Consider the following 27,032-nt stretch of genomic DNA (forward strand, 5'->3'; position numbering starts at 1 on the left):
CGATGATGAATCCAAATGAGAGAACGGAGATATTGGTAAAAGAATCCCATTTGCAAAATCCAGAACAACTCTACTGGCTAGATCATAACAACTCTACTGACTAGATTATAACAACTGTACAGGCTAGATCATAACAACTCTACTGACTAGATCATAACAACTCTACAGGCTAGATCATAACAACTCCACTGACTAGATCATAACAACTCTACTGACTAGATTATAACAACTCTACTGACTAGATCATAACAACTCTACTGACTAGATCATAACAACTCTACAGGCTAGATCACAACAACTCTACTGACTAGATCATAACAACTCTACTGACTAGATCATAACAACTCTACAGGCTAGATCATAACAACTCTACTGACTAGATCATAACAACTCTACTGACTAGATCATAACAACTTTACTGGCTAGATCATAACCTTCTCTACACAATGAATCTGAAGTGGCAACCAAGGAAAGTCTTGTTAATATTCAAAAGGAATTAATCTGTAGGCATATCCCCAAGTGGGTAGAAAGCTGCCATATATTATTTAAAAGATTAACATTTTTAAATTGCATATTGTCTTGTAGTAAAATTAAGTAGAAACATACGTAACCTCAAAAGAGGTTTATTGCAATAAAGTTACTATAGGGTATTTATTTGTACTTCTTATCCTCAGTAATTTGACTTGTTTTTTTACAAGCTTATATATATATGAAATATATAGATGTTGGTTAATTTATAGCAAATTAATGTACCTGAAGCTATATGACATTCGTGATTACGTTATATTGTGCAATTGTTTTGGTTTCTCATCAGCGGCTTACCCGATACACTAACACTTCTACATTATTTACTTATTTTTAACAGTTCGATTGGTATACAACAATTTTTCAATTAAACTGATTATAATATTTAGAATATTTTCGAAGATTAAAAACGTGACACATTATATTCTATATTTTTGCCATTCTTACAGTACAAACTAGCCACCCAACTACTAAACAAAGTGTGTATTAAAATATTGACATATATGTAAGCCTTGTTTGTTTCTAATTGAATTTCGCACAAAGCTTCACGAGGACTATCTGCGCTAGTCATCTTTAATTTAGAAGTGTAAGACTCGAGGGAAGGCTGCTAGTCATCACAACCTACAGCCAACTCTTGGACCACTCTTTTACGAACTAATAATGGGATTGACCGTTATAAGGGTTTGGGCAGATAGGATATATACGTGTTTTTTGTTTAAACTTAAGATTTGCGTAAAAAATTATTACTTTTTTCCCGATCCTATTAATAGGATAAAAGAACTGAATAACATTCTGCAATTTATTTGCAGGAGGTCATTGAATGTCCTCCTTTAAGGTCCACAATGGTTATCAGTGGCCCTGACCATGCACCCATTTCTTACACATCTACATATATGGTAGAAGCTACACACATAAGATTATAGAAAGTTTTGTACTGTTAATTTGGATTTTACTCAACTATAACTTTAGAAATGCTGAATAATTCGACAGAGAATTTATGAGTTTATATGAATTCTAGGTGATAAATCCTAAGGAGATGGTCATCTGTTAGACCCTTACGTGAAGATTACCTATCATAAGATAGAAAAGGGTTTATTTACTGATGTTACTAAATCCCTCCTGGCCTACCTATTTCTCATATTTTACTTATTTTAGTTATATAATGCATTACTTCATTATTCATCAATCTAACTCGCTTTGAATATTCCTGAAGTGTTTTCTTAATTGTTGTTTTCTCCTTAGTAGCCCTTCGCTTGTACAGTGGTTAGTTTTCGGAGTTATAACGCTAAAATCAGGGGTTCGATTCCCCTCGATGAGCTCAGCAGATAGTCCTATGTGCCTTTGCTATAAGAAAACACACACACAACGTCTTGACTTTAATGATAATTTGCTGGTGGCTGCAATTGATGAAGATTGTGCTGTAACACTTGAAGAACTAGCACAGAAGCTTAATTCAACCCATTAAACAGTTCACCATCACCGGGAATAGATTTGAAATGTTTCAAAAGTTGTAAAATGGGTCCCCAATTATTTGAATAAAACTAACCTCGGAGCAAGAGTAGACATTTGCACTTCTCTGCACTCTCGTGAACGTAACTCACCTTTTCAGGACAGATTAGTGACTGGAGATGAAACATGGATATCTTGTAAAAATGTTAAGCGCCGCAGACTATGGCTCATTTCAAGTAAACTGGCTAAAGCACAGCCCAAAACGGACCTCCATTCTAGAAATGTCTTGTTAAGAGTTTGGTGGGATATTGTTGGCGTGATCCACTTTGAGTTGCTGTCACTCAATGTAACAATTACATCAGACTTCTATTGTCAATAATTAGAATGCTTGAATATTGCACTGAAATAAAAAAAACCTGCTTTGATCAATCGTAAAGGTGTTGTTTTACACCAGGATAATGCACGACCCCATACAGCACAAATCACATCTGTAAAGATTGAAAAGCTAGACTGGGAAAAACTTCCACATCCTCCTTATTCTCCAGACCTTGTCTGATCTGATAATCATCTATTACGAAGTTTGCAGAACTATCTTGATTGAAAAGAGCTTGGAACACTTGAAGATGTCAAAACTACCCTTTCTTTTCCTCCAAACCCCAAAAATTTTATTTTAGTGGCATTCAGAAGCTTGTGAATCGTTGGCAGGAAGTAATTAATAATAATGGAACATACATTATTGATTAAATAACATTAAAAGTGTTTGAAATCCTTTATCTTTTTCTGAACCTAAAATTGGACATTACTTAAGGGATGACCTGATATTTCATTGAAAACTTGGTTTTGAAGTCATTCGTGAATAAGAGAAACAGCAAATTGTCCTCTCTCAAGGCGTGATTTCGTTGAAAAAATCCAAATAATAAAATTTAAATATTCAGTTAAAACAAAACTTTAAAAGATTTACTATCGACTACTGAGGCTTTACATATATAAAAATGTACAAAAAGTTCTTCTGTTAAGCTTAAAGCCCACTCAAAAACACCCTTATCTAATTCCTCTGATTGTTATTATTCTTTTGCTCGTCTACAAAAAACGAACAAAAAGCGGTTTAGAATATTGCACCTAAACCTTTTATAGAATGCTAAATAAGGTAACACGAAGGTTGTAGGGTAATACAAAAATCGATTTCTGTTTTTATATCAACTATATTATCATTACCCCTTGAAGTTAGTCTTTTCACAACTATATGTTGTTCCTTTAACAAGCGCGTGGAACAGCAATTACCAGCCAATAATAGGTGAAAATTAGACGCCTGCAGCATGAAGATACTCAATGCTTTGTTCGCTATGTAACTGGTGTCTTTAGGGATCCAATCCCAATATTATATGTGAAAAGAAAGAATAAAAATTCGAAATATATATGATGTTATATTTTATTACACAAATTTCCAGAATAATTTCTTTAAAAGGCTCGAAGACTTATTCAAAGTGATATTTTAGACTATATTTTTTATTTCAAAGTTTGTTTTTCTAGTGATAAAAACTGTTTTCGCGTTGAATCGAGGTTGTCTTACTCCAAGCATATATTTGCCCATTGTTACGCATCATATATAAAACGTTTAGTTACATATAAACTGTTAGTACTCACTATATTCTGAAACAAATCTCCATGGCAATCTTCAACTGCAGCTTTACATTTCACTTCTCAAAATAATTCTACCAAATAGTGTGTGTGTGTTTTCTTATAAGAAAGCCACATCGGGCTATCTGCTAAGCTCACCGAAGGGAATCGAACCCCTGATTTTAATGTTGTAAATCTGTAGACCTACCGCTGTACTAGCGGATGGCGATCAAATAATCAATAGCTACAGTAAACCATCATTAACCGTATTAGCCAACGACTAGTTACGTTTATTCTCATTACAATGTATAAGTTTTTTTTTTTGTTTTGGAATTTCGCACAAAGCTACTCGAGGACTATCTGTGCTAGCCGTCTCTAATTTAGCAGTGTAAGATTAGAGGGACCCTCGGATTACGAGTCGCACGCCTTACGCGCTGGGCCATGCCAGGCCTCCAATGTATAAGATTGGTTACAATATTAGTAATCATTTAGCCATGGTTGAATATAAAAAGGTCAGCACTAGATGAATAAAAAATTATTAATTTAAAAACTCTACCAAATATAATTCTAGATAACATTATGGAGCTATCATAGAGATTTGTAGTTGGAGAAAATAATGTTTCTCATTGGATATTGTAGTTAGAGCGCTTGACTTGAAATCTTAGGTTTGCACGATCGAATCCCCGTCACACCAAATATGCTCGCCTTTTCAATCTTGGAGGCGTTATTATGTGATGGTTAATCTCACCATTCGTAAGTGAAAGAGTAGTTCAAGAGTCTGTGGTGAGTGATGATGACTAGCTGCCTTCCCTCTAGTCTTACGCCACAAAATTAGGTACGGCTAGTGGAGATAGCTCTCGTGTACCTCTTTGCAAAAATTCTAAAAACAATCAAACCAACAATAACTGAATATTTATTTAAGTTTATACCTTAGTAGAAAGTGTAAGTAAAAGAAAATTGAATGTGGATTGTGTGTAGGATGTGAAGCAAAAGTAGCATCCTTGTTTCATTTCTTCCTAGTTGCTTCAAGTAGTTCTTCCCTCGTATGAATATTTATGAAAATGATATACTTGTACTTATGAAATATGATAGTCAGAAGTTAAAGGACAGTACTTACATAGTACTGATCCTGATACAGGTGTTTCAGTTGGAATCTTTTTTTTTGTTTTGTTTAATATCATCATTGGGTAAATACTCTATTACCATAACAGCTACCTAAATGTCAAAGTTTCATATGCATATATAAAATAGCTGTAATGCTCATAGTCTTTTAGAGATGGTACAGAAGAAGTAACAGCTACATGTCAGTTGATCGTAAGTCCGAAATGAATCTTGATTTACTGTAATGATAATAATTTCCGTTTGGAGTAAGTTGTGTACTTAAAAAAGACTCAAAACTTCATCAGCCAACATTATAGTTAATTCAATATGTTTCTTTTACTTTTGTGTTTTTAAAGATTAGAATGCATTGTTTCATCAGCATGAATTCATCGCTGTTAACGATATTGTTGGCTGTAAGCACAATAATATTTCGGATGATTTACGACAGACATAAGCACACGTATGTCAAGAGAAGTTATGTTTGACCAGGAAAATAGCTGTGAGCAAGCCATTACAGCATTCAAACCTACATCGCCAACAGAAATTCTGATGAATTAGAAACCAGATTTTCCATGCATTTACAGTCTTAAAATTTTGTTATGTATGGCCAACTTTTTTATTTATTTAATTATCTCATCTTTTGGTTGGATTTACTAGAAGGTTAATTTATTTTTATTTTGCTGCTTGATTTACACACATTCTCATCATGACAATCTGCATTTTGGTTTAACAACAAAACATAGTTCTTTGGATAGCTGGCTACAGCTGATGATGGACCTCAAAACAAGAATATTCTGCAAAAGGTATCCTCGAATTCTTGTTGGTACATCAGTTTTACTGCATGAGAGTAAAATTAAGTAAAATATGATAACAGTATAAAATTAATAAATAAGTGGAATTAAAAAAAAGAAAAAAAAAGAATAGATAACTGATGATTCGTGATTACGAGAAACCCACTTGAGGTAAAAATTAATCTGAAGATGACCTTAGAAGGTCGAAACGTTGTTTCTGCTTTATTAGTAAAAGTGTTAATGCCTGTACCAGCTGTCCTCAGATATGGGTAAATGATGAAGTGTTGTTAATCTTTGCCCAATAAGTCTAAATTGTAAATGAACTAAATAAAATGAATAATCATTACAGTTTATTTACTTAATCTAGTTCACATCACAGCAGTTCTTGTTCATGTAACTGAAAATTGGTAATATTAATAGCTTTTGGACAATTACTATGTCTTGCAGTTCAGCTAGCCTGATCAAAAATGACATTATCGAAAGACCTCGTCGACTGTACATGGCAGAGGTGGTGTGGTTAATAAAGTGTAACATTTTTAAATAAAGTGTTTTGATTTTTAAATTTTCTTAAGTTCTTAGAACAATCAATTCAAGTTTCTCGTAAGAAACCAAATAGTAGACGTATTAGCAATGTTTTAATCGCACTTTATACAATTTCATTGCGAATTCGAATTAAAAAAAAAAACAAAACACCAACATATCTTGCAGATGAGTTCAAGTCGAATATATTTACTTCTTCGTATGACTTAACTGCAAAACGATAATGTTATAAAGAGGGCCAAGAGCTGGCTGAGAGCAAATGTCAATTAGTAAAGCTCGAATATATGTTTGCTTCTCCAAGTGGCTCAGCATTAATCCTAAGAGCTAACAACCCAAAAATTCTGTTTTCGATATTCGTGGTGGACATTGTGTGGATTTGCGCCTGCATGACAAAGAACCAAAAGTACAGCTGTATCATGTGGTTGCAATGTTAGTGTTACTGCCCGTTATAAAATATTTAGAATAAACAGTATACAGGAGAAAAAGTGCTGTTCTGCATAATATCAAATCGGCAGAATTTGCTCATATCGCATATTTATAAGGTCTTCAAGGAACTGAACATTTTGAAATTAAATATATGTTATTAGAATTAAGTTTGACATGCGAATTTTAATCAATATTGGATTACTATTTAGACCTTTACGTTTTCATTTGTGGAATATTCGACACCAGGTGTGTCAAAATCTTGATATTGAAACATTAGTTAGGTAATTTTCATACATTATTTTTCTTCCAAAGCGGATATTGAGTATATTTTAGAAGTCAGAATTTAGGTTAAAATGGTATCAAAAATAAAAGGTTCGGAACTTACTTTTATCTCGTCTAACCAACGTTCAGCAATACTTGAACGATGGTTTTGGTTTTGTTTTCTTTGTTAAATGGATTGGAAAGAAAAAAAATTTTATGCGAGAAAATTATGTAAGTGTATTTTATTACGCTGGCTAGGCGTGATAGTTATAGATTGGTTATTTAAGTCATTAGATACTTGATGCTAGTAATAATGTTCAACAAATGTTTTATTTATATAAGACATTTACAACATAAGAGAAATAAGCGGAGCGGTGTGCAGTCGAGACTCGAAATGCAGAGTATTTTTATTCTAAGTATGACTTAGAAGTCAGCAACTAGTATCAGAAATTGCTGATGAAAGTATATTTATAGTAGATATATGGTAAATTTTTATTTTGTATAATTATGTATTACAGACACAACAATTTTTGTTGCAAGATTTCAAAAAAAGTTTTTTGACTTAATTTATACAATTTTGTAATGAACTAAAACAAGAGTTGCTACAGCTCGCGGTGTTTACTGTTTTAAGATGGTTTCAAGTGCAATCTCAATTTTCAAACTACAAGTTACAACGTAAAAGTAAGTCGTACACTCAGAATATAAAGTGCTTTTGACTAAAATTTAGTCCATATTTTTTAAGGTTAGATCGTGAATATGTGTTTTAGTTTTAATTGTGTATTTACTAATTACTGAACCCAAAATGACTATGATCTTAAACCTCATATTACTTTTGGTGTTATTATCATTAATAACAATAGTGAAGACATGGTTTTATTTACACTTTTTCAGTGATTCAACTCGATTCATTGCATAAAGTTATAAAGAAGCGTTTCCACAGAATTCGCATAACAGTTAAAATATCTTGATAATTGAAATTATAATTATAAACAAGTGTTCCACAGTTATGTTTGTGGCAGATGAAATTTGAAAATCTGTTATTTATCTTTTTATTTCAATATAACATTTTGTATGTAGTTGACATCTTATTCATTTTAAATGGAATTGCATCTTTGCAAACAATTGGGGTAAAGATTGTCTGAAAATATAATTTATGTTATTAAAAATAGTAGGATATTGTTTTCATATGATGCTATTGGGTGAGTTCTTTTTGAGTTTTGGAGTACATGGGGAAACTAATCTGTATAAGAATAACGAGTTAATTTGGTGTTCCGTAATGTTTGCTACAGTCTACGTTCACTGGTATTTTGTTAGGCCTAACTTCAAAAATATTTAACAGAAACTCAAAAATTATTGTATCCTGTTTATCTTTAAAATTTATTTGTAAGTGGCTAAGTAAAATTTATCATAATTGCAGTTCATTTACATAGCTTAGTTTTCACTCCAACAGTTGCTTTTTATCACAGTTGATGATATGTGTCGTGTTTAGACCACTATATGTGTTATATCACAATCCTAATGCTGGACAAAAGACGTTGTCAGTACTTGATATGATAATTATGGTGTGGTTTATATAAACATTCTTCATTTGTTTTCAGTTGTACATTTTGAGAAGTGCTGTTTAACTTGTCAAATTTCGAAGATATTTGATTGATAACAAAAGAGAAAAAACGTTGATAAATTCATTGACTGATGTACTATGTGGTTCTTCTAGATGTTACATAATTAAAATATGAAAACCACAGCTTACGAGAAGATTTTTTTTCCGTGTGTTGTAATACTTCAGTTAGTGATACATAATGTGTAGTCACAGAGAAAGTATTATTGTAAATGGTATGTTTAGAAGAAATGCTAAGAAAAGCTGTTAAGAAGTTGATTTTATAAAGTTTTATCATGATCTGGCATTTAGTAAGAATGTGTTTTTTCCTTTTAGTAAGTGAAATACTTAAATTGTTTAAGAAATGATCTATTTAGATATGAACCCTAAAGTAAGTTCTGTGTATGTTTTTGTAAATGAATTACTTAAATAAATCAAAACAAAATGCTAGAAATACTTCTAGAACCTGAATTTTGACTGGTGTGAACTATAAATGATCAATGTTAGTATGATCAAGATGCAGATTTTTTTGCACCAAACCAGATTTTTATGTAATGTGAAAAGTACTTAGTGTCTCTTATATTTACATGTGACATACATGTATGTGAATATTGCAGTTAAAACCATTTTGTGAAACATTTAAAACTAATATACCAAGCTATCTTGTTTCTTAACACAAAATATCAACCCAAATACATTAATAACTGCAGGGCACATAAGTGTGACTATTGGAAAGATCTAAATTACAAACTGATGGAATACAGTACTTTAAAATAGGATAACATAATAATTCTAGGCAAACAATTATATTCTAATTATCTTTATAAATGGTTACAGTTAACAATTCTCTCTGTAGACAGATAATTGAATAAACAATCTATTTTTCTGGTCATGTATGGATCAGTAAAACCTTGTGTTTAAAAGAGTCAGTCCTGATATTATAAGTTTTATTGTACAAGCATACTCCAACTCAAATTATCTTATATTTTCTCATTGAAGAAAATATCTGTGTTTTTTTTTCAAACAAATAAAATTGAACACACAAATAAGATTAACAAATGGATGAAACTGACAGGAATGTTTACATGAATTATTAAAAAACAACACATATTTCATATACAGTTATGTAATAGTTTAGTTCTTGTCATGTTTAAACATATTTAAACTTTTATAGCTGTGTTTTATTAGGAAGTGATCATACCATTTGATGTAACACTATAATAAGGTTTTGTCTAAAGCTTGTATAAAGTCTGAGGGTATTGCTTGAAAATTATGAAATGGATATAATACTGTTTCAAGAGTTGACAGGTTATTATTGAAAGTAGTTATTCATAATGGGCAGTTGAGTTTAAAAACTTTGACAAGTAGGTTATACTGTTTAGAGGCAAACATTTTTGCAGTTATGCTTAAATGAAAATGTAAACATTTTTTTTTTTACAAATTATACTGAAAAATGATAGAACAATAAACTGTTCATTCTGTAATTGTTGAAATATGGGTAGAATTAACATTAAATTTACTTTAAAAATTACCAATGTTGTGCTGATAGGGTTATTGTTACAAACTTACATCTAAGTACTTACATTTTTACTTTTTGCTTTCCTTATCTATAACAATTCTGAATTACTTAAAAAAAGCTGGAGATTTTATATGTAATCATATAAGTGAACATGTAGTATTGTTCTGGTAAAATAAATGTTTGTTTTATAGATAATATTTTAATCATTTCAAGATTTTCTAACAACAGAATGGAAACAAATACAGTTTCGGCACGTAATCCAATTTCAAGAACCCGTAACGTACCAAGCAAAAGGCAAAAAACACGACCTGTTCACCCTACAGAAGAAAAAAGGGTTATGATGAGAGACACATGAAACTTGATGATAATGAAAAATCAGAGGATGAAATACAAGTAAGCATTTTTTAAGACATTTAGTTACAAATTCAGTTAAAAGAACTGAATAATTTCTTAACCTGTTCAGTGCCATAGACGAGATAACTCATTCAAAACGATCGGTAACACAGTGCCACAGACGAGTTAATTCGTTCTCAATAATACCTAACTTCAACACTGGATGTCAGCACCATACATGCATTTGACCTACTTACAAATTGTTTCACTTTCAATCCAAAATGGCATCACAAAAAAAGTTACAAAATGAAGAAGCATTAGAGTTGTATTGTAGCAGCTGAAGTACTTGGCAGTCAACAGGTTAAAGTGCAATAAAAATGTTTTTATTGATACTCTTTTAAGGATCGATCAGTTTGACTGATCTCGTATCTCCAAAAAGAAAACATCAAAATTAGTTTAAATTATTCTTTTTTTTTTCTTTTAGAATGACTTCAGATTGTAACATGAAACCACATTCATTTATCCTAAGTAGCTTTAAGCTTGTAACAGTGTACATCTATTTATTCTTAAATTTTATTATTTTACTGACCCTTTGGTTGCCCCATGAACTGCTTCTCAGCTACTATCCTTGCTATTGTAAGTTGTAAATCATTTGGGGCACATTCAGCTAATGTTATGTTATTGAATTTTGTTACCCATAAGCTACTCACATGCATATCTCATGAAACATTTTTATTGTATTATTATTTACTTTACTTAATCCAATCTGAATTATCTTTAAAATGTCCATATTTGTACATTTTTGTTACTTTTATGACAATAAATAAAGAATAAACATGAAAAACAAGAAATAAAATTCTCAAACTTGTTTCTCTTGCTGTCAGTTATTGGTGATACTTAAGCCTATTTTTTTTGTATTGATAGTAGTAATAATTTTTACTTAATGAAATAATGCAGCAAACAACATAGACTGATAACATGTAAAATGCAGACAGTTTTCTCCAACAATATCAATTTTACTGGACTTATAACTCTGCAACAAGAAACATCACGAATTCACCCAAGCTCGCCATTGTGATTCACATGGGTACCAAAGTTGTATTGCAAGTGAAATTGATGCTTATGTATTCACAACTAAACATGATATTATATGTTGTTTATAGGTAAGGTATAATTAAATGCAAGAGAGAACTAGTAACAAATGAAAAAGAGGATATGACAAGTAGGTGTGGCATTAGGAGTCTGATTTTTATTCTATAGCTCTGTAACCACACAAAATTGAAGGCATTAGGAGTCTGATTTTTATTCTATAGCTCTGTAACCACACAAAATTGAAGGCATTAGGAGTCTGATTTTTATTCTATAGCTCTGTAACCACACAAAATTGAAGGCATTAGGAGTCTGATTTTTATTCTATAGCTCTGTAACCACACAAAATTGAAGGCATTAGGAGTCTGATTTTTATTCTATAGCTCTGTAACCACACAAAATTGAAGGCATTAGGAGTCTGATTTTTATTCTATAGCTCTGTAACCACACAAAATTGAAGGCATTAGGAGTCTGATTTTTTATTCTATAGCTCTGTAACCACACAAAATTGAAGGCATTAGGAGTCTGATTTTTATTCTATAGCTCTGTAACCACACAAAATTGAAGGCATTAGGAGTCTGATTTTTATTCTATAGCTCTGTAACCACACAAAATTGAAGGCATTAGGAGTCTGATTTTTATTCTATAGCTCTGTAACCACACAAAATTGAAGGCATTAGGAGTCTGATTTTTATTCTATAGCTCTGTAACCACACAAAATTGAAGGCATTAGGAGTCTGATTTTTATTCTATAGCTCTGTAACCACACAAAATTGAAGGCATTAGGAGTCTGATTTTTTATTCTATAGCTCTGTAACCACACAAAATTGAAGGCATTAGGAGTCTGATTTTTATTCTATAGCTCTGTAACCACACAAAATTGAAGGCATTAGGAGTCTGATTTTTTATTCTATAGCTCTGTAACCACACAAAATTGAAGGCATTAGGAGTCTGATTTTTATTCTATAGCTCTGTAACCACACAAAATTGAAGGCATTAGGAGTCTGATTTTTATTCTATAGCTCTGTAACCACACAAAATTGAAGGCATTAGGAGTCTGATTTTTATTCTATAGCTCTGTAACCACACAAAATTGAAGGCATTAGGAGTCTGATTTTTATTCTATAGCTCTGTAACCACACAAAATTGAAGGCATTAGGAGTCTGATTTTTTATTCTATAGCTCTGTAACCACACAAAATTGAAGGCATTAGGAGTCTGATTTTTTATTCTATAGCTCTGTAACCACACAAAATTGAAGGCATTAGGAGTCTGATTTTTATTCTATAGCTCTGTAACCACACAAAATTGAAGGCATTAGGAGTCTGATTTTTATTCTATAGCTCTGTAACCACACAAAATTGAAGGCATTAGGAGTCTGATTTTTATTCTATAGCTCTGTAACCACACAAAATTGAAGGCATTAGGAGTCTGATTTTTATTCTATAGCTCTGTAACCACACAAAATTGAAGGCATTAGGAGTCTGATTTTTATTCTATAGCTCTGTAACCACACAAAATTGAAGGCATTAGGAGTCTGATTTTTATTCTATAGCTCTGTAACCACACAAAATTGAAGGCATTAGGAGTCTGATTTTTATTCTATAGCTCTGTAACCACACAAAATTGAAGGCATTAGGAGTCTGATTTTTATTCTATAGCTCTGTAACCACACAAAATTGAAGGCATTAGGAGTCTGATTTTTATTCTATAGCTCTGTAACCACACAAAATTGAAGGCATTAGGAGTCTGATTTTTATTCTATAGCTCTGTAACCACACAAAATTGAAGGCTGTAAAAGTGTGGTTTATCTAAGCAATGACATTTTTTTTATGATTAATTTACGTTTAATTTCTTACTTTACCAAGGGGTGGTAGATAAAATATAGGAGACAAGGTACTTAAATAAAATGTCATGTGTGCTACACTAGGGAAGAAATTCAGGATTTTTTAAATAATGCCTTATAGAGTTAAGAATTTACTCTGTACTAATTGATATAACACACAACAAAATATGCAGAAAACAATACCTTGGCTATAGGGTTAAGAGAAATCGTGATTACTACATGAATGATAAGGGCTAGCTTTAAGATTTTTTTAATGTTTTTAGTTTAGTTTGGAGGGTGAAACAACTGACATGGATCAATAGGCCACTTGTTTTCCCTAAACACTGTTATGTTGTTTAATTTTTAATTCATTTATTTCAAAATAAACCTTTAATAAATAATTAAACATCAGTTTCATGTTTTCACCTGTCAAACTTTTGCACTCAGTGTCTTGACTAAGGTAATGTCTGTTGTGTAGTTGTATGTCTAGACATTAGCAACCATTCAAAGAAAAAGAGTTTTCCTGTCTGAGATTGAAACATCTTGGTAGCCTCACCAATGTTCTTCAAGAATCTCATACAATTTGACAGTTGCAGGTTGTCAACCCATGAGATATGCCATTTACAATTTTGATACATATACTTGAGCACTGTAACTTATATGTAATTGCTATGTATGCATATTAATTGTCATTAGAAAAAAACTTATTTCATGCTATAATCTAACAATGGTTATTCAGAAATTGACAATCAATTTTGTCATTGGGTAGATGTACCTACTTGTAGCATTGTTGACTGCTTTATCCACAGTAGCATTTACAAGTTTTTTAAGCTAAATGTGTTATACTTAGAGAAATAGTTAAATTATACACGGGTTATACTTTATATCTTTGTTAATTATATATTATTTATGTTTCACAATACATAACTAAAAGATTTAAAACTTTTTCCAAAAATTTGTATCGAGCATTGCACAAGTTCTAGAGGCTTATTATTTTGTTAAATTTTTGTTAAAGGCTTGTGCTGTCGGGAACTTACTTTTTAGTAAAATGTATAGTTAGGTAATGAGTGTGATGAGTTAAGGTTTCTTGTGCAATAGGTGTCTGTGACTAGTTGGCAATAAACAAACAGCATGCTGGCCACTTGCTTTTAAAATATTTATATTTTAAACAAGTTAAATGTAAGTACAACATTCTTTACACTATGGAGATTGTAGTTGTATCGTACACACTTAACAGTTCTCTTCATGTCAAAAGTCTACTTTGCTTTCTCTCTCATTGGAAAGTGCTTCTCACAGTTTTCTGCTCAGATGTGGGATGTCCGTTTTCACATCTGTGTGACGAGCATACCTGCTGCAGAAATGGTGCAGTCTCCCGAGTATAATCCTTTCATTAGGTGGTCTCCCTGTTAGGATATTCTTTGGATGCTTCTGCTTTCCCCTTCACACTAGTCCCTGCACCTATTTAGTGTGGGATTCTAGCTATGTATGTATGTATGCATGCAGAAATAAGGTACCTTGTTAGAAGTTACAATTTTCTTACATTATAAATATATTTTCTGTTTTTACTTCCCATCCTTCCTCATCAGTATCAACTGACACTTAAGTTTCTATCTAAAGTCAAAATGATAGGTAGAATAGTACAGAAGGAGTCACATGGATGTGTGGCAGTACTGTTTTAGGAGGTCATTTTATGATAATTTCCATATAAGAGTCTATTAAACCACATGAATTGAGGGATGTGTAGGAGTGAAAAAATAGTGGCAAATAGAGGGCTGAACTAAAAAAAGAATAGCTTTGCATGTCAGTGGAAATAAGTAGATGTCGATATATGTTTTCAGTGTGGGAAAATTATATCTTTATTATTTCATAAAAACTTTCAGTTAATGTGTTTGTTTACATATTAGATACTTCCACCTGTTGGTACGGCTGGACAAGTTTGGTGAGAGGAGAAACAGTAAGAGATGTATGAATGTTGGAAATAAACACTTCTATGAAATTCTTGTGGTTAATGAATGTAGAGAGGATAGTTTTGACATCTTCATGTTTTCAGTTCTTTTCCATCAAGATAGTTGTGCAAACTTCAGAATAGATCATTATCAGATCGAACAAGGTCTGGAGAATAAGGAGGATGTGGAAGTTTTTCCCAGTCTAGCTCTTCAATTTTTGCAGATGTGATTCTTGCTTTACGGGGCCGTGCATTATCCTGGTGTAACACAACACCTTTACAATTGATCAGAGCAGGCTTCTTTTATTTCAGTGCAACATTCAAGTGCTCTAACTGTTGATGATAGAAGTCTGATGTAATTGTTACATTGAGTAGCAGCTACTCAAAGTGGATGACACCAACAATATCCTGCCAAATGCTTAACAAGACTTTCCTGGAGCGGAGGTCCATTTTTATACACGTCCTACTATATATTTTAGTCATTAAAGTCTTCTATAAAGAGAGAAATGATGACACACTTTTAAAATTTTGGACATCACTTATGGGATGGCCTGATATAGAATTGACTGCACAACTTATTAAGAGCTTCACTCAAGATCAACATAATAGACTGCAATGTAGTTGACCATTGGTATTTTTTTTGTTTGAGGTAAAATTGCAAATTTGTTACTTGGAGTAAATGTGTGCTCAGTGCAACATTGTTGGACTTGATTTCAGTGAAAGCTCATTCACAGACAAGATATTGTGAGAGTCATTAACACAAATGAATACATAGATTGTACTGTGCTTTCCAGGTTCAGATTTTATAACTCAAGAAAATGTGTGTATCAATATGCCATTGACAAGGTTACATGAATTTATGCTTGTGTACTTAAGCTTTCAGCTGATGACATATAATGTGTGATATCACACATTATGGAGAAACTGCTACTGGCATCTTCCTGGATGATGGATTTTTCATAATGAATGTGTTGTCTATATGATACAGAACGTACGTGGACTGCCTTGAATAGTAATGTAAAAGTGCTTTACACTACACTAAATAATTATCAAGGTTGGATCTTGTATAACATGATTTTCTGACAGATTATTAGGTTAACTTGGAGATGCAAAAGAATACCCAAATCTGTACAAGTGCATGTGTGTGGGTGAAGGGGGAGTTAGATTCATCTTTTTCTGCCAGAAGTGATTTTTAGAAAAGTAGATTCTGTAGGAACCTAACCCATCACTTTAGATTTGAATATGTTGATATTTCATAGGCTGTATGTGGCAGCATATTATTTAACAATTTCATTAATTCATTCAGAGGATGTATGTATAAACTACAATATTGCTCCTTAAATATATTAGTTTTAGGGGTTTTTTTAGTTCATTAGATTGAAGCATAATTTATGTATGTACACTTACACTTTTAGTATTTAACGAATTTTTTTAGAACGTTTTGCTGTATATCTTGAATTGAAGATGACAAACATTTTTGTTATTCTACCTGAAGTTTGGCTTGTACCTTTTTTCAAGGATCTGTGAACACCATGTGAGACAATGCTGATTTTAGATTGTATTAGCCCTAAAGAATGTAAAATTCCAACAATAATAATAGAATGGTGTAAGGTGAAGCTTGTTAAAAGTATTGTTGAACTGGTTAGAGCTGGAGGTCATAACAATAAATGTTAAAAAATAAACTTTTATGCCAGATAATAATAATTGATAGGAATTAGGCATTGTATTGTTAATTAAAGGTTGTTTGATAGGAATCAACAGAAATTCCTTAAATTTCTTGTTAAGAAAGTTGTCATAAGTCTCAAACATTAATCAAGGTAAGTGTCTTCTTTGTTCTCAAGATTTGCAGATGCTTGAATGTATTTTGTGAAATGATCATTTATTGGGTAAATGGATTAGTCTAGGTATGTATCTTGTGCAATATGATTTTGTAGACAATATTCTTAAGTGTGCAGAATGTCTCTAAGCCATTGGCCATAGTGAAGCATGTTTTGATTTTTATAGATGGTTCATATAAAAGCTGAATAAATTAATATATCCTTCAGTTTTTTACTGAGTTTTGTATTATGTGAATATTAAACCAAATTTCTGTGTATTTATATGATTGTTTCTCTTTCAGAAAGTGTTAGTTTAAGTTCAATGTCTTCCTTTGTTCTTTACATTTTGTGACTGACTTTTTGAGTGAAATAGATTTAGTGCATCTTATGCATGATTTGTCTTTATTTTGAGCCATTTATTAGTCTTATTTTGTTTTTGATATGAACAATGGATTTTTTTGCATGACTTGAAGTATATTTGAAATTTAAAGTATGTTGAATCAATGATGTGTTATGTGTGTTAACTTCAGTGTTTAATCAGTCTTTTTCATTAAGTTTCTCACATCAAGAATTGATTTATTGTATGAATTGTAATATATTTAAAATATAATTTGTGATATTGAGTTATGATCTATCCTACAAACCCTATTATTACCTCAGAGCAGTGTTTTCCAGACTGCTGAGTCCATCCTCCCTATGGATGACCTTTTACCAAGAGAACTAAAAAATAACAATGAAAAAATGTGGAAGAAAACAATAAATAAATAGTTAACATTTTAAATTTTCCTGCTAATACTTAAGAAAAACTGATTAAAGATAGGCAAAGAAACTACTTTGTTTGATGTTATTATCATTTAGGAAAATAAATCATCTTGAATAAGAGATGCTGATTTGGTTGGTGCCATTATGTAAAGTTTGAAACAATTGCCTTAACATATTTTAACAGTTTTTCATTAATTTCTTAATACAAAGAAAGGGATTGTGATATGAATTGAAAATGTGTCAGTGTATAAAATACATTTGATTAAATTTGTAATTATTACAATTGTTTTTTTTATAAAAATTATACAAAATTAATTCTTAGAAGTCCAGTCCATCATCTTATTACCATAAAATGTGATATAAAACATGAATTGCATTATATTAGATATTTCTATTGCAGGCTTTAAAAATATGTCTTTTACATCTATTTCCATCATTACTGGATGTGAAGATTTTGACAAGTCATGCTTACTTATTTATTGTTTTTAAATATAGATTACAGATATCAACGATGAAATTGGAGATAAAAGTGATCAAATGACATTCAGATCTAGTGAAGAAGATAAAAGAATAGTATTAAATGCTAAAGAACGTGTGAAGAATGTAAAAGAAAGTATTGAAAAAGAGAAAACTGTACAAATGACAATGGAAATGGGGAGTAACAGGAAGTTATTTACTGGTTATATAACCTGTGTCCTGTGTATTGTATTTAGTATTATTGCCATTATGTTATATCCTTGTTATGTGTACATGTTTACTGTTAAAGAACACTCACATTTATTGCCCTCCTACACACTTGAGAAATCTTTTAAAGAAATAAAAAGTGAATATTCAGAACAGTATAACCTGAGTTGGAAAATTGTAAAATCTGCTGTGAAGTCTGTCTTGAACAATGCCTTTCCAGAAAGTCCTGCTGTAGTGTTGTTGTTAGGCATGAAAGAAAATGAAAACAGAATTAAAATGATCACTAATAAGTTAGCTAAAATCATTGCAAAAAGTTTTAATGAAAGTCATTCAGAATACACAGACTTTGACCTTAATAAGTTGGCTAGTATATCTGATTATGTGGAAGTGAAAAAGGAAATAACAAAAACCATTAATACTTCAGTGGAACAGAACAAACACAATGTTCTTGTAATACATCACTTGGAGGAGATTCCAGCTAAAGGAGCCATGGCTTTTCATTCATTTTGTGACCATGAGAATGCTCCATATCAGAAAGTAGTGTACTTGTTCAGAGCTTGCATATCAGAAATGCCTCTTAAGGAAGACAGCAAATCTTTTGATAGCATAGGAGCTCGATTTTTAAATCAAATATGGGAAAAGGACTTGGATGAAGACAAGAGAAATGCACTGATAACCCGTCTAACTACAGCTGTTGCTGTGTTTAAATGAAATGAAACATGAAGTTTGATTGTTAATTTCTAAATTGATCAGAAGTAAAGACAAGTATTTTGATCCATTATATTTCATATGTTGTTTACATTTACTCACCTTATATGTTGTGATTCTGTATTCAACAAAACACATTGTTTTGTCCATGATGCATATGTTAAAAATCATCTACACAATGAAACAAGTTAATTAGTTTTTGTTTTTTACAGGGAATATTAATACTGATGTAATCTAACATTCTGTGATATCAAGGATTAGTTACATTATTACCATTCAATAGTTGCATCTTAAAGCTACAGAGATTTAATGCTACAAAGCTTGTATATTATTTAAAACTTAATTAAAAAAATTTATAAATATTAGTGGGGTTCTTAAATATAACATAATTGCTTGTGTATCTTTTTACATTTGATATTTCTAGACATGTATTGAGGTTTTTATTCTGTAAATTTGTGGGTTTGCAAAACTTCTTTGGATAAATGAAAACTCGATTAAGATTACCAGTATATGATATGTGAAGTATAATATGGTAATAACTTGAAAATAAAGTGTCACGGTAAGTAAAAAAAAAAGGTTATTTAAAACTTATAATTTGTACATTATTTGCAGTATTTTCCATTACTGATAATACATTGTGCTTGAATAAAACTTATTACACAAAGCATTATGTGACCTTTAGTATATGGTACTTTTCTTGATTAAAATTACTAAAGTGATTTCATGATGTTTTGGTTTACAACAATATTGGAACTCATTAGAATCATGCCTTTATCTATCCATGTCAATGTTTTAGGTGTGAGGAGAAGCAATTGATGTTTTATTTATGCATACTTTATAGTGAATTTTCTGCTACTATATGTGGTGTGATTAATAAAGTTAATTAAACATTTCGTTGTACTGTCTGCCAGTAACATTTACAGATTGTTGTTTTTAATAATCCGTACTTTGTATTGTGTTTAATTGTTGAAGCATTATTATTTTCCAGTATTAAAAATAATCAAGTTAGCATAGTATTAAAAGTAATCAAGTTAGCACAGCTTAAGTGAAAATTTGGGGTTTTTTTTTGGCTTTTTTTACATGAAGGGTTGCTTCACTCCAACTTATACATTAATGGAGGAAAGTTTTATCTCACAAAATAATTTATTTTTCATGGCGTTTCTTAGTCTCTTGGCACTTTTTGTTTAAGACTCCTGAATGACTTTCATCTGGATATAAGTTCAGAAGCTCCAAAGTCAGTTGTACTCTGTCAAACATTAGTGACACTAGTGTGTTGCCTATAGTTTCATGTACAGCTGTTTTATCTCCACCATCCTCTCAGAAAATGGATGAAGGGCTGTTGTCCTGGTCTTCTGCAAACAAAGTTGGTTCAAACTTCTATTCAATATATGACTGGAATTCCATAAGCACCTCAAATCTGCAAACAAATTTTATTGAAGGGTATCCCTGCTAGAGTTGGTTTTTCCATTTGGTGAAATATCATATTACTACGATTTATATATTTATGCCCACTTTTACTCTGTGGCATGGAATCAAGCACATTGACAACAAGTGGTGCACCAACACAATATTGCTGTAGTTGTCTATTCTGTTTTGTTTGTGAACCTTTTCACTCATAGCATAGCAGTATAGCTCATATGATTTACACCACTTCTCTGCAGATTATTGACAGACAGTACAGTTGAATCTTTCTCTTATTCTGATGATGAGGAATTCACTTCAGAAGATGAAGCTTGGAGATGGCTTGAAAATGTAATTAAAGAAACTCTTAGAAGTATATGCACAAAAAGCTTGTTGAAACATTGTACATTGGTCTCTGATGATTTTGTTTCTTTTCTTACCCATTGAAGCCATTGTCAAACTTTTATTCTTTTACTCTCTTTGATGTCTTTACACAAATATCCAGCTGTCACAAGGTTGTTGAAATGATGAAGTACTTCGAAACCTAGAGATTTTGAAAGTACGAGCTGCAGTCATTGTTTCTGTATACTAATACCTTCCCATTTCAGACATAAGACTTCTTTTAGACATAATGAATCCCATTGTGTCCAATGCACCTTTCATTTTTGGCTGGGTAGAGAAACTTTTTGCTAAGAGGGTTTTTGTGCACGATTTTGATCCATTTTAAACAAGTACTTTAGGTCTGAGCATCTGTTATTTGACTATTAAATATTATTAGTTATTTGTGGATGTTCAATGTTGGACTGTGTTCTGTTATGCTTTAGGTTGATTGTCTACTACCTTGTACTTCCCTCTTTTCAATGTTTAAATTATTACAATTGGCCCAGCATGGACAGGTGGTTAGGATGCTCTACTTGTGATCTGAGAGTCACGGGTTTGAATACCTGTCACACCAAACATGCTCACCCTTTCAGTTGTGGGAGCATTATTATGTTTCTGCATAAAGTCAGTTTTCAATATGTATCTTCCTTAATGTTAATTACATATAATGAGGTATAGAGGAGCTCCCTACAGTAACAATTTCTAACTTGTCTCCATCTGAATTTTTATGTCCACTTCTTGCTTCCATAATTTTTTTTATTTTTCTTGGGTAGTTCCCACCTTTCATTCACAAATTGGTTGAATTTGTCTGTAATACCAGTGTTAATCATCATATGGCAAAGCTTCCTTTAATAAACCTGTGTGGTCATGAATTGATTTCTTTGAACAGTGAACTTATTCAGGGAGATGGAGTATCCTTTGCTCCATAAGCCAAGCTTATTTCTGTTTTCCAATGTCTGTTCTATCGATCCTTTGATCTGGTTGGACTTCAAAACTCATCCTTTAAGTATTGGTTTTTCTTTAGAGTGTTATCAAGTGTTGATTTTTCACAGTCTCGACTGTAATGGTCAAGTTACACAATTTTTATAACAACTCCTTTTGAGAGTTTTTGTTCTAAGTTGGCCCAGCATGGCCAGGTGGTTAAGGCACTTAACTCACAATCTAAGGGTAATGGTTTCAAATCCCTGTCACAGCAAACAACATGCTCGCCTTCAGCTGTGGGGGCATTATAATGTGACAGCCAATCCCACTGTTCATTGGTAAAGGAGTAGCTCAAGAGTTGGTGGTGGGTGGTGATGACTAGCTGTCTTCCCTCTAGTCTTACATTGCTAAATTAGGGATGGCTAGCATAGATAGCCCTTGAGTAGCTTTGCATGAAATTAAAAAAACAACAACAAACAAATCATTGTTCTAAGTTTTAAACAATATGTTCAGGTTATTTTCAGGTGGTTTATTTCTTCCATTATTTATGATTAAATATATAATTAATACATTCAGTTGTTCTGGAGAATCATCAGGGGAATCGATATCTCAATTCTACTTAAATAATCCCACTTCTGACACCATTTTCTAATGTGTTTTATCATTGTGTGGGTTATCTTGAATTATTTGGTGATACAAATGACAAGTCCATTTCACGTAGTGATATCTCTAACGTTTCTTTATAGGCTAAGTATAGTTTTACACAAGTTGTATTCGTTAGTTCGCAAAGTGTTTGAACACGAGTCCTGAAACCGATAGTATGTACACATAATTTACTGATAAATTTTTAGAATTTCTTGGTACTAACTTCAAGGACAAACATAATGACTTATTAACTGAATCACACCAGAACATACTTTCATTATCTTTTTACACGCTGTACAAAATTTCGAGATAATTAAATAATCATAATTCCCTCTATCTTGTAAACCTTAATAATTGGTGTGATGTTTCGTTACACATACTCTAATTTAGTGCAGTTTTATGTAAAAATAATATAAAAACAATTATATTCATTTCAGATTTGGGTTTACAAAAATAACTTATGTTACTCGTATATAATCTGGTGTGTACCTTATCTTGAAAACTTCTAAAAAATTGTAACATTTATCATTTTATATGCGATATAAAAATAACCTGATAACACCCAGAAAATGAAACTACATTTCCATGTTCAGTTACAAACGTAAGTAATATATATGTTTTCTGTAGAATAGTTAATTTAGCATGCAAATGTTACATATCTTGTTCTCCCACAGTATATCGAGTTTGCTTTGGATCTAAGTGTAGTACTCTAATTTTTAGCTTTTTTCATGTCATTCTCATAAAAGCTTATACAAAAAACTACGCCTCCCCTTGAAATAGGCTTACTTCACCTTAGAGAGTTGGCATGGAAGTTGTAGTAGTTAACTTTTGCCTAGGTTAGAAGATTGTTCTGTTTTTTTAATTTTGCGCAAAGCTACACGAGGGCTATTTGCACTTGCCGTCCCTAATTTAGCAGTGTAAGACTAGAGGGAAGGTAGCTAGTCATCACCACCCACCGCCAACACTTGGGTTACTCTTTTACCAACGAATAATGGATTGGCCATCACATTATAACGCCCTCTTAGCTGAAAGGCGAGCATGTTCTGATGCAACGGGGATTCGAACCCGAAACCCTCAGATTACGAGTCGAGCACCTTAACAACCTGGCCATGCTGGGCAAACTAGAAGATTCATTTATCTTTTCAACCTTAAGTCTTCTAGTTTACTTCCAAGATTGGTACTAACTGCATTTAGCACGCCTGTATCAGTCACCTATATATGAATAATGATGTCAATGTTATTAAAAAAGAAGTTATTAATATAATAAAGCTAAATTATCAAATATTTATAGTTGTAGAAATAAGTACCTGTGTACTGGGTTTGTTCATGAATTATTTTACACTGATTTTCGCAATTAAAAGCACTTCCTGCGAATATTCATTAAGTCTGCGAGCTTACGGTGCTAATAACTGGGTTTTGATGCCTGTAGTGAGAAGAACACAAATAGATCATTGTGTAGCTCTGCGTTTAACAACAGCTAAATCAAAATTAAAATGATAGAAACACAATTTGTATGTAATCAATATGAGTTTTGAAACTTTATAAAATATTTGTTAAATATTGTTTTACATTTTACAAAATATCTCGGCTGATTCCCTCAAAATGTTTTCTCATCAAACAATTCAACCAAAATCCCGTGTAGTTGGTTTTTAATTTAATATTTTGTTTGAAGAGAATTCTTAAATTTAGGCATATTAGATAATGAACCATGCATGACTAGTAAGTCATTCACTATAAGAGAGCCATGACCATTAGATATTTGCCCTGTCAGTGAAGGACGACAATATGAAAGATTATAGTTGTATCGCCCATGGATGAGCACACTATTTTTTTTTGAGAACAGCAATAGAACAAATGTAATTAGAATGAAGTTATCAGTTTATTGGATTACGTATCACATGAACACAACATAGATTCAAAGTGAAAGACGTTATTTTGAAAAATACTAAATAAGAGAATGGAAAATCTATCATACATCTAATGGCTAATTCTCAAGACAGTAATTAAATTTAACTTCAAAACCAGGTAACTACATTCGTAACATGGTCATAAATACTGACCTATTTTGTTTTAAAAACTTATATTTGAATAATATGTGAATTTTTATCTGAATAATGAACTTACAGAAAAGAAAGTAGGCTTGTTTAGTGTGGTATTCGAATACACATCATTTCATATCACGCAATACAGAATACAGTGTATGAGACTCTGCTAATGATTTTCTGCCTTGATTTGTTCTTTTTCATGTTGAATAAGCTTCTTAAGTAATACAAACCAGACAACAAGAGTAGAAAACTTAAAATAAAATGTGTGAAAGGGTTAACAATATAAAATGTGAATGATACATTCAAAGAAGGAACTATTGTTCAGTTTATTCTATGAGTGATTTACGTTAAACTTTGTACTTGTAGGAATTCTTAAGTAAATTGGTGAAACGTTGATGTCTGGAGAGAAAATGTTACAATTTTCAAATATCACATTATAAAATTAAGAATATAAAGTGTATATAGTATTAAAATACGGATTATTAGCTACGTTTTTATTTATATTTATTGGTATACCATGACAAGACTGTAGTTCAATTACATTTCGAATGCTAATTCACAAAAATATTGTGATATTCACAAAAAAGGATGTTCATGCCAGTTCATACCTAGGTTGGTATAGAAACACGTGCATGCTGTTCTTGTTTGGATGCCACATGTCTCCGTTCATGCGGGAGCTAACTTAAAAGTCACAATAATTTTCTTCCATTTAATTTCAAAATGCATTGATGCCATGGAGTTGAAATCAATTGAAGAGGAGGACAACAGTTCGAATTTTGACTCAGATAATTTAACACACCACATACATAAATCAGTGGAAGAAATACATATCGAACAAAGCTGTGATGAATATCTCGAATCAATTCGTGAATAACATTGACCTTTAAGTGGACAACATATGAGGAATTGAGAAAAACATAAGTTGCGAACAGTAGTGAGAATTGACTACATTGTAATGGAGATTTTCAAAATTCGGGTGTAGTTCAAGACGGAGGAGCTTATGGTCAATGCTGTTCAAATGATTGCGTCTCGCGAGTGCATCCACTGACAGGAGAGCGTATTAAAAATTTTGCCAATCACCGTTTCATGGGAAGCATATTGTTTTGCGTGTAAACTTTGTGTAAAAGAACGCACGAGGTTGGAAGGAATTTATCTCACGAGAACAGCAAAATACACCAAGAGGCCATGACAGCGATCTGTACAAAGCAACCAGGCATCGGCTGTGTAGAAAATAAAGTTGTAACCAAGTTTAAGAATGAACTTCTTGCAGAGTATAACTTGTTTATTGCTGAACACATTAAACACGTTACTGTCAGTCAGTCCAATGCCAGATGTCACACATTCTGAACAACTCTCCTTTGTGGTTCATTATGTCATACAAAGTTATGTATAATGGAGAAAGGCCATTAAAAGGTCAATTTTAGGCCACAGTGACCAAAATATAATTAAAATGACACAAGCCAGGTTGGATGAGAATGGTATTGATATAAAAACTTTCACAGTTAATCTTACGATAGTGCTTCTAGTATAAGTGGCCATCCATTAAATAAATCATTACTCAACGTATATATAGTGTGCAGCTTACTTATTATACTTGGTTAAAGAAAACAATGCCAAGTGTTGCACCATGGTTGTAAGATTCTCTGATACAGTACAATGTAATACATATTTCTGTCTGCATCGATACATCACTGGTATTTGCTCTGTGAGAAGCTGAAACGTTTAGAACTATGTGTTTTTAAATAATTTTCTCATTCTAGGTGACCAACAAGATATAAAGCCATTCTGACCTTTTTGAAAGGTTAATACCCCATATGCGAAATACCGATATCCTTGACAAATAGTGTTAAGCAAAAAGCTGTATTCAGAAATTAGTGTGTGGGTGTTTTTCTTATAACAAAGCCACATCAGGCTATTTATTGTGTCCACTGAGAGTAAAGTAGAAATGCAGCTCGATCAGTCGTTGATACATTTGGAGATCTAGATTCGAGTATTCTCTTCATTATTTGGCATACTTTTCTAGAACAGTTCCACCATATAAGTCTCACACTCCAACAAATTGGCTTAGATCACAATGTTGCTGTGTCTTTATTGGATGCTTTATCCAATCTGTTAAAGATCAGAGAACAAGGTCTAACAAATCAAGACCAAGGTGCAGAACTATGTGATCACAGTGAGCATAATTCAGAAGTACGTTTGAGTGCACAACTGTCACCATGATGATGGTAATTCAGAGAATACCATACTATCATCCAATAATAAATTCAGAATGGAAGTAGTTGTATGTGGCCAACTAACTTGGCACTATATTTAAATACCGTCTTGATGCATATAAGGATGATGCCACCAATTTGGATTCCTTTCCAAATTATGGTGTCTTTCATCTCTAAAAATTAGCTAAGCTACAAAATTTCTTGTCTTTTCTTTCCAGAGCAATGTCGAAAGTGATATAAGAAACAAATTGATCCAGTTTTCCATATTTCAGAACTTCAATGTTCATTCACACAATCTAAATCAACCAGAGTTAATGATGCTTCTCTTTCTCCTCAAACCTACCCTTATCCAAACAATTTGGGAATATTATTGTTCATGATGGTATCAAATTTTAGAAATTAAAACAAATTAAAAGTAATCTTAGGAACAGAATAGGA

General features: G+C 32.0%; 1 protein-coding gene across 13 annotated transcripts; it reads left to right on the top strand.

Annotated features, from left to right (window-relative positions):
* Positions 1–6,721: 6,721 nt before the first annotated feature.
* LOC143252043 (torsin-1A-interacting protein 1-like) lies at positions 6,722–19,878 on the top strand. 13 transcript variants are annotated; one of them, XM_076503598.1, is made up of 3 exons: positions 6,722–7,391; positions 10,055–10,219; positions 18,092–19,878. In XM_076503598.1, the coding sequence occupies exons 2-3, from the start codon at positions 10,178–10,180 to the stop codon at positions 18,989–18,991; spliced, it is 942 nt and encodes a 313-aa protein (XP_076359713.1). In that variant the 5' UTR covers positions 6,722–7,391; positions 10,055–10,177; the 3' UTR covers positions 18,992–19,878. The 13 variants fall into 13 exon arrangements, with proteins under 13 accessions (XP_076359713.1, XP_076359710.1, XP_076359709.1 ...); XM_076503595.1 differs by having other exon boundaries at positions 6,742–7,391; positions 10,040–10,219; XM_076503594.1 differs by having other exon boundaries at positions 6,742–6,941; positions 10,040–10,219.
* The last annotated feature ends 7,154 nt before the right edge of the window (positions 19,879–27,032 follow it).

This window comes from Tachypleus tridentatus, chromosome 6, assembly GCF_004210375.1.
Source record: "Tachypleus tridentatus isolate NWPU-2018 chromosome 6, ASM421037v1, whole genome shotgun sequence".
In the NCBI taxonomy this organism is placed as follows: domain Eukaryota; kingdom Metazoa; phylum Arthropoda; class Merostomata; order Xiphosura; family Limulidae; genus Tachypleus; species Tachypleus tridentatus.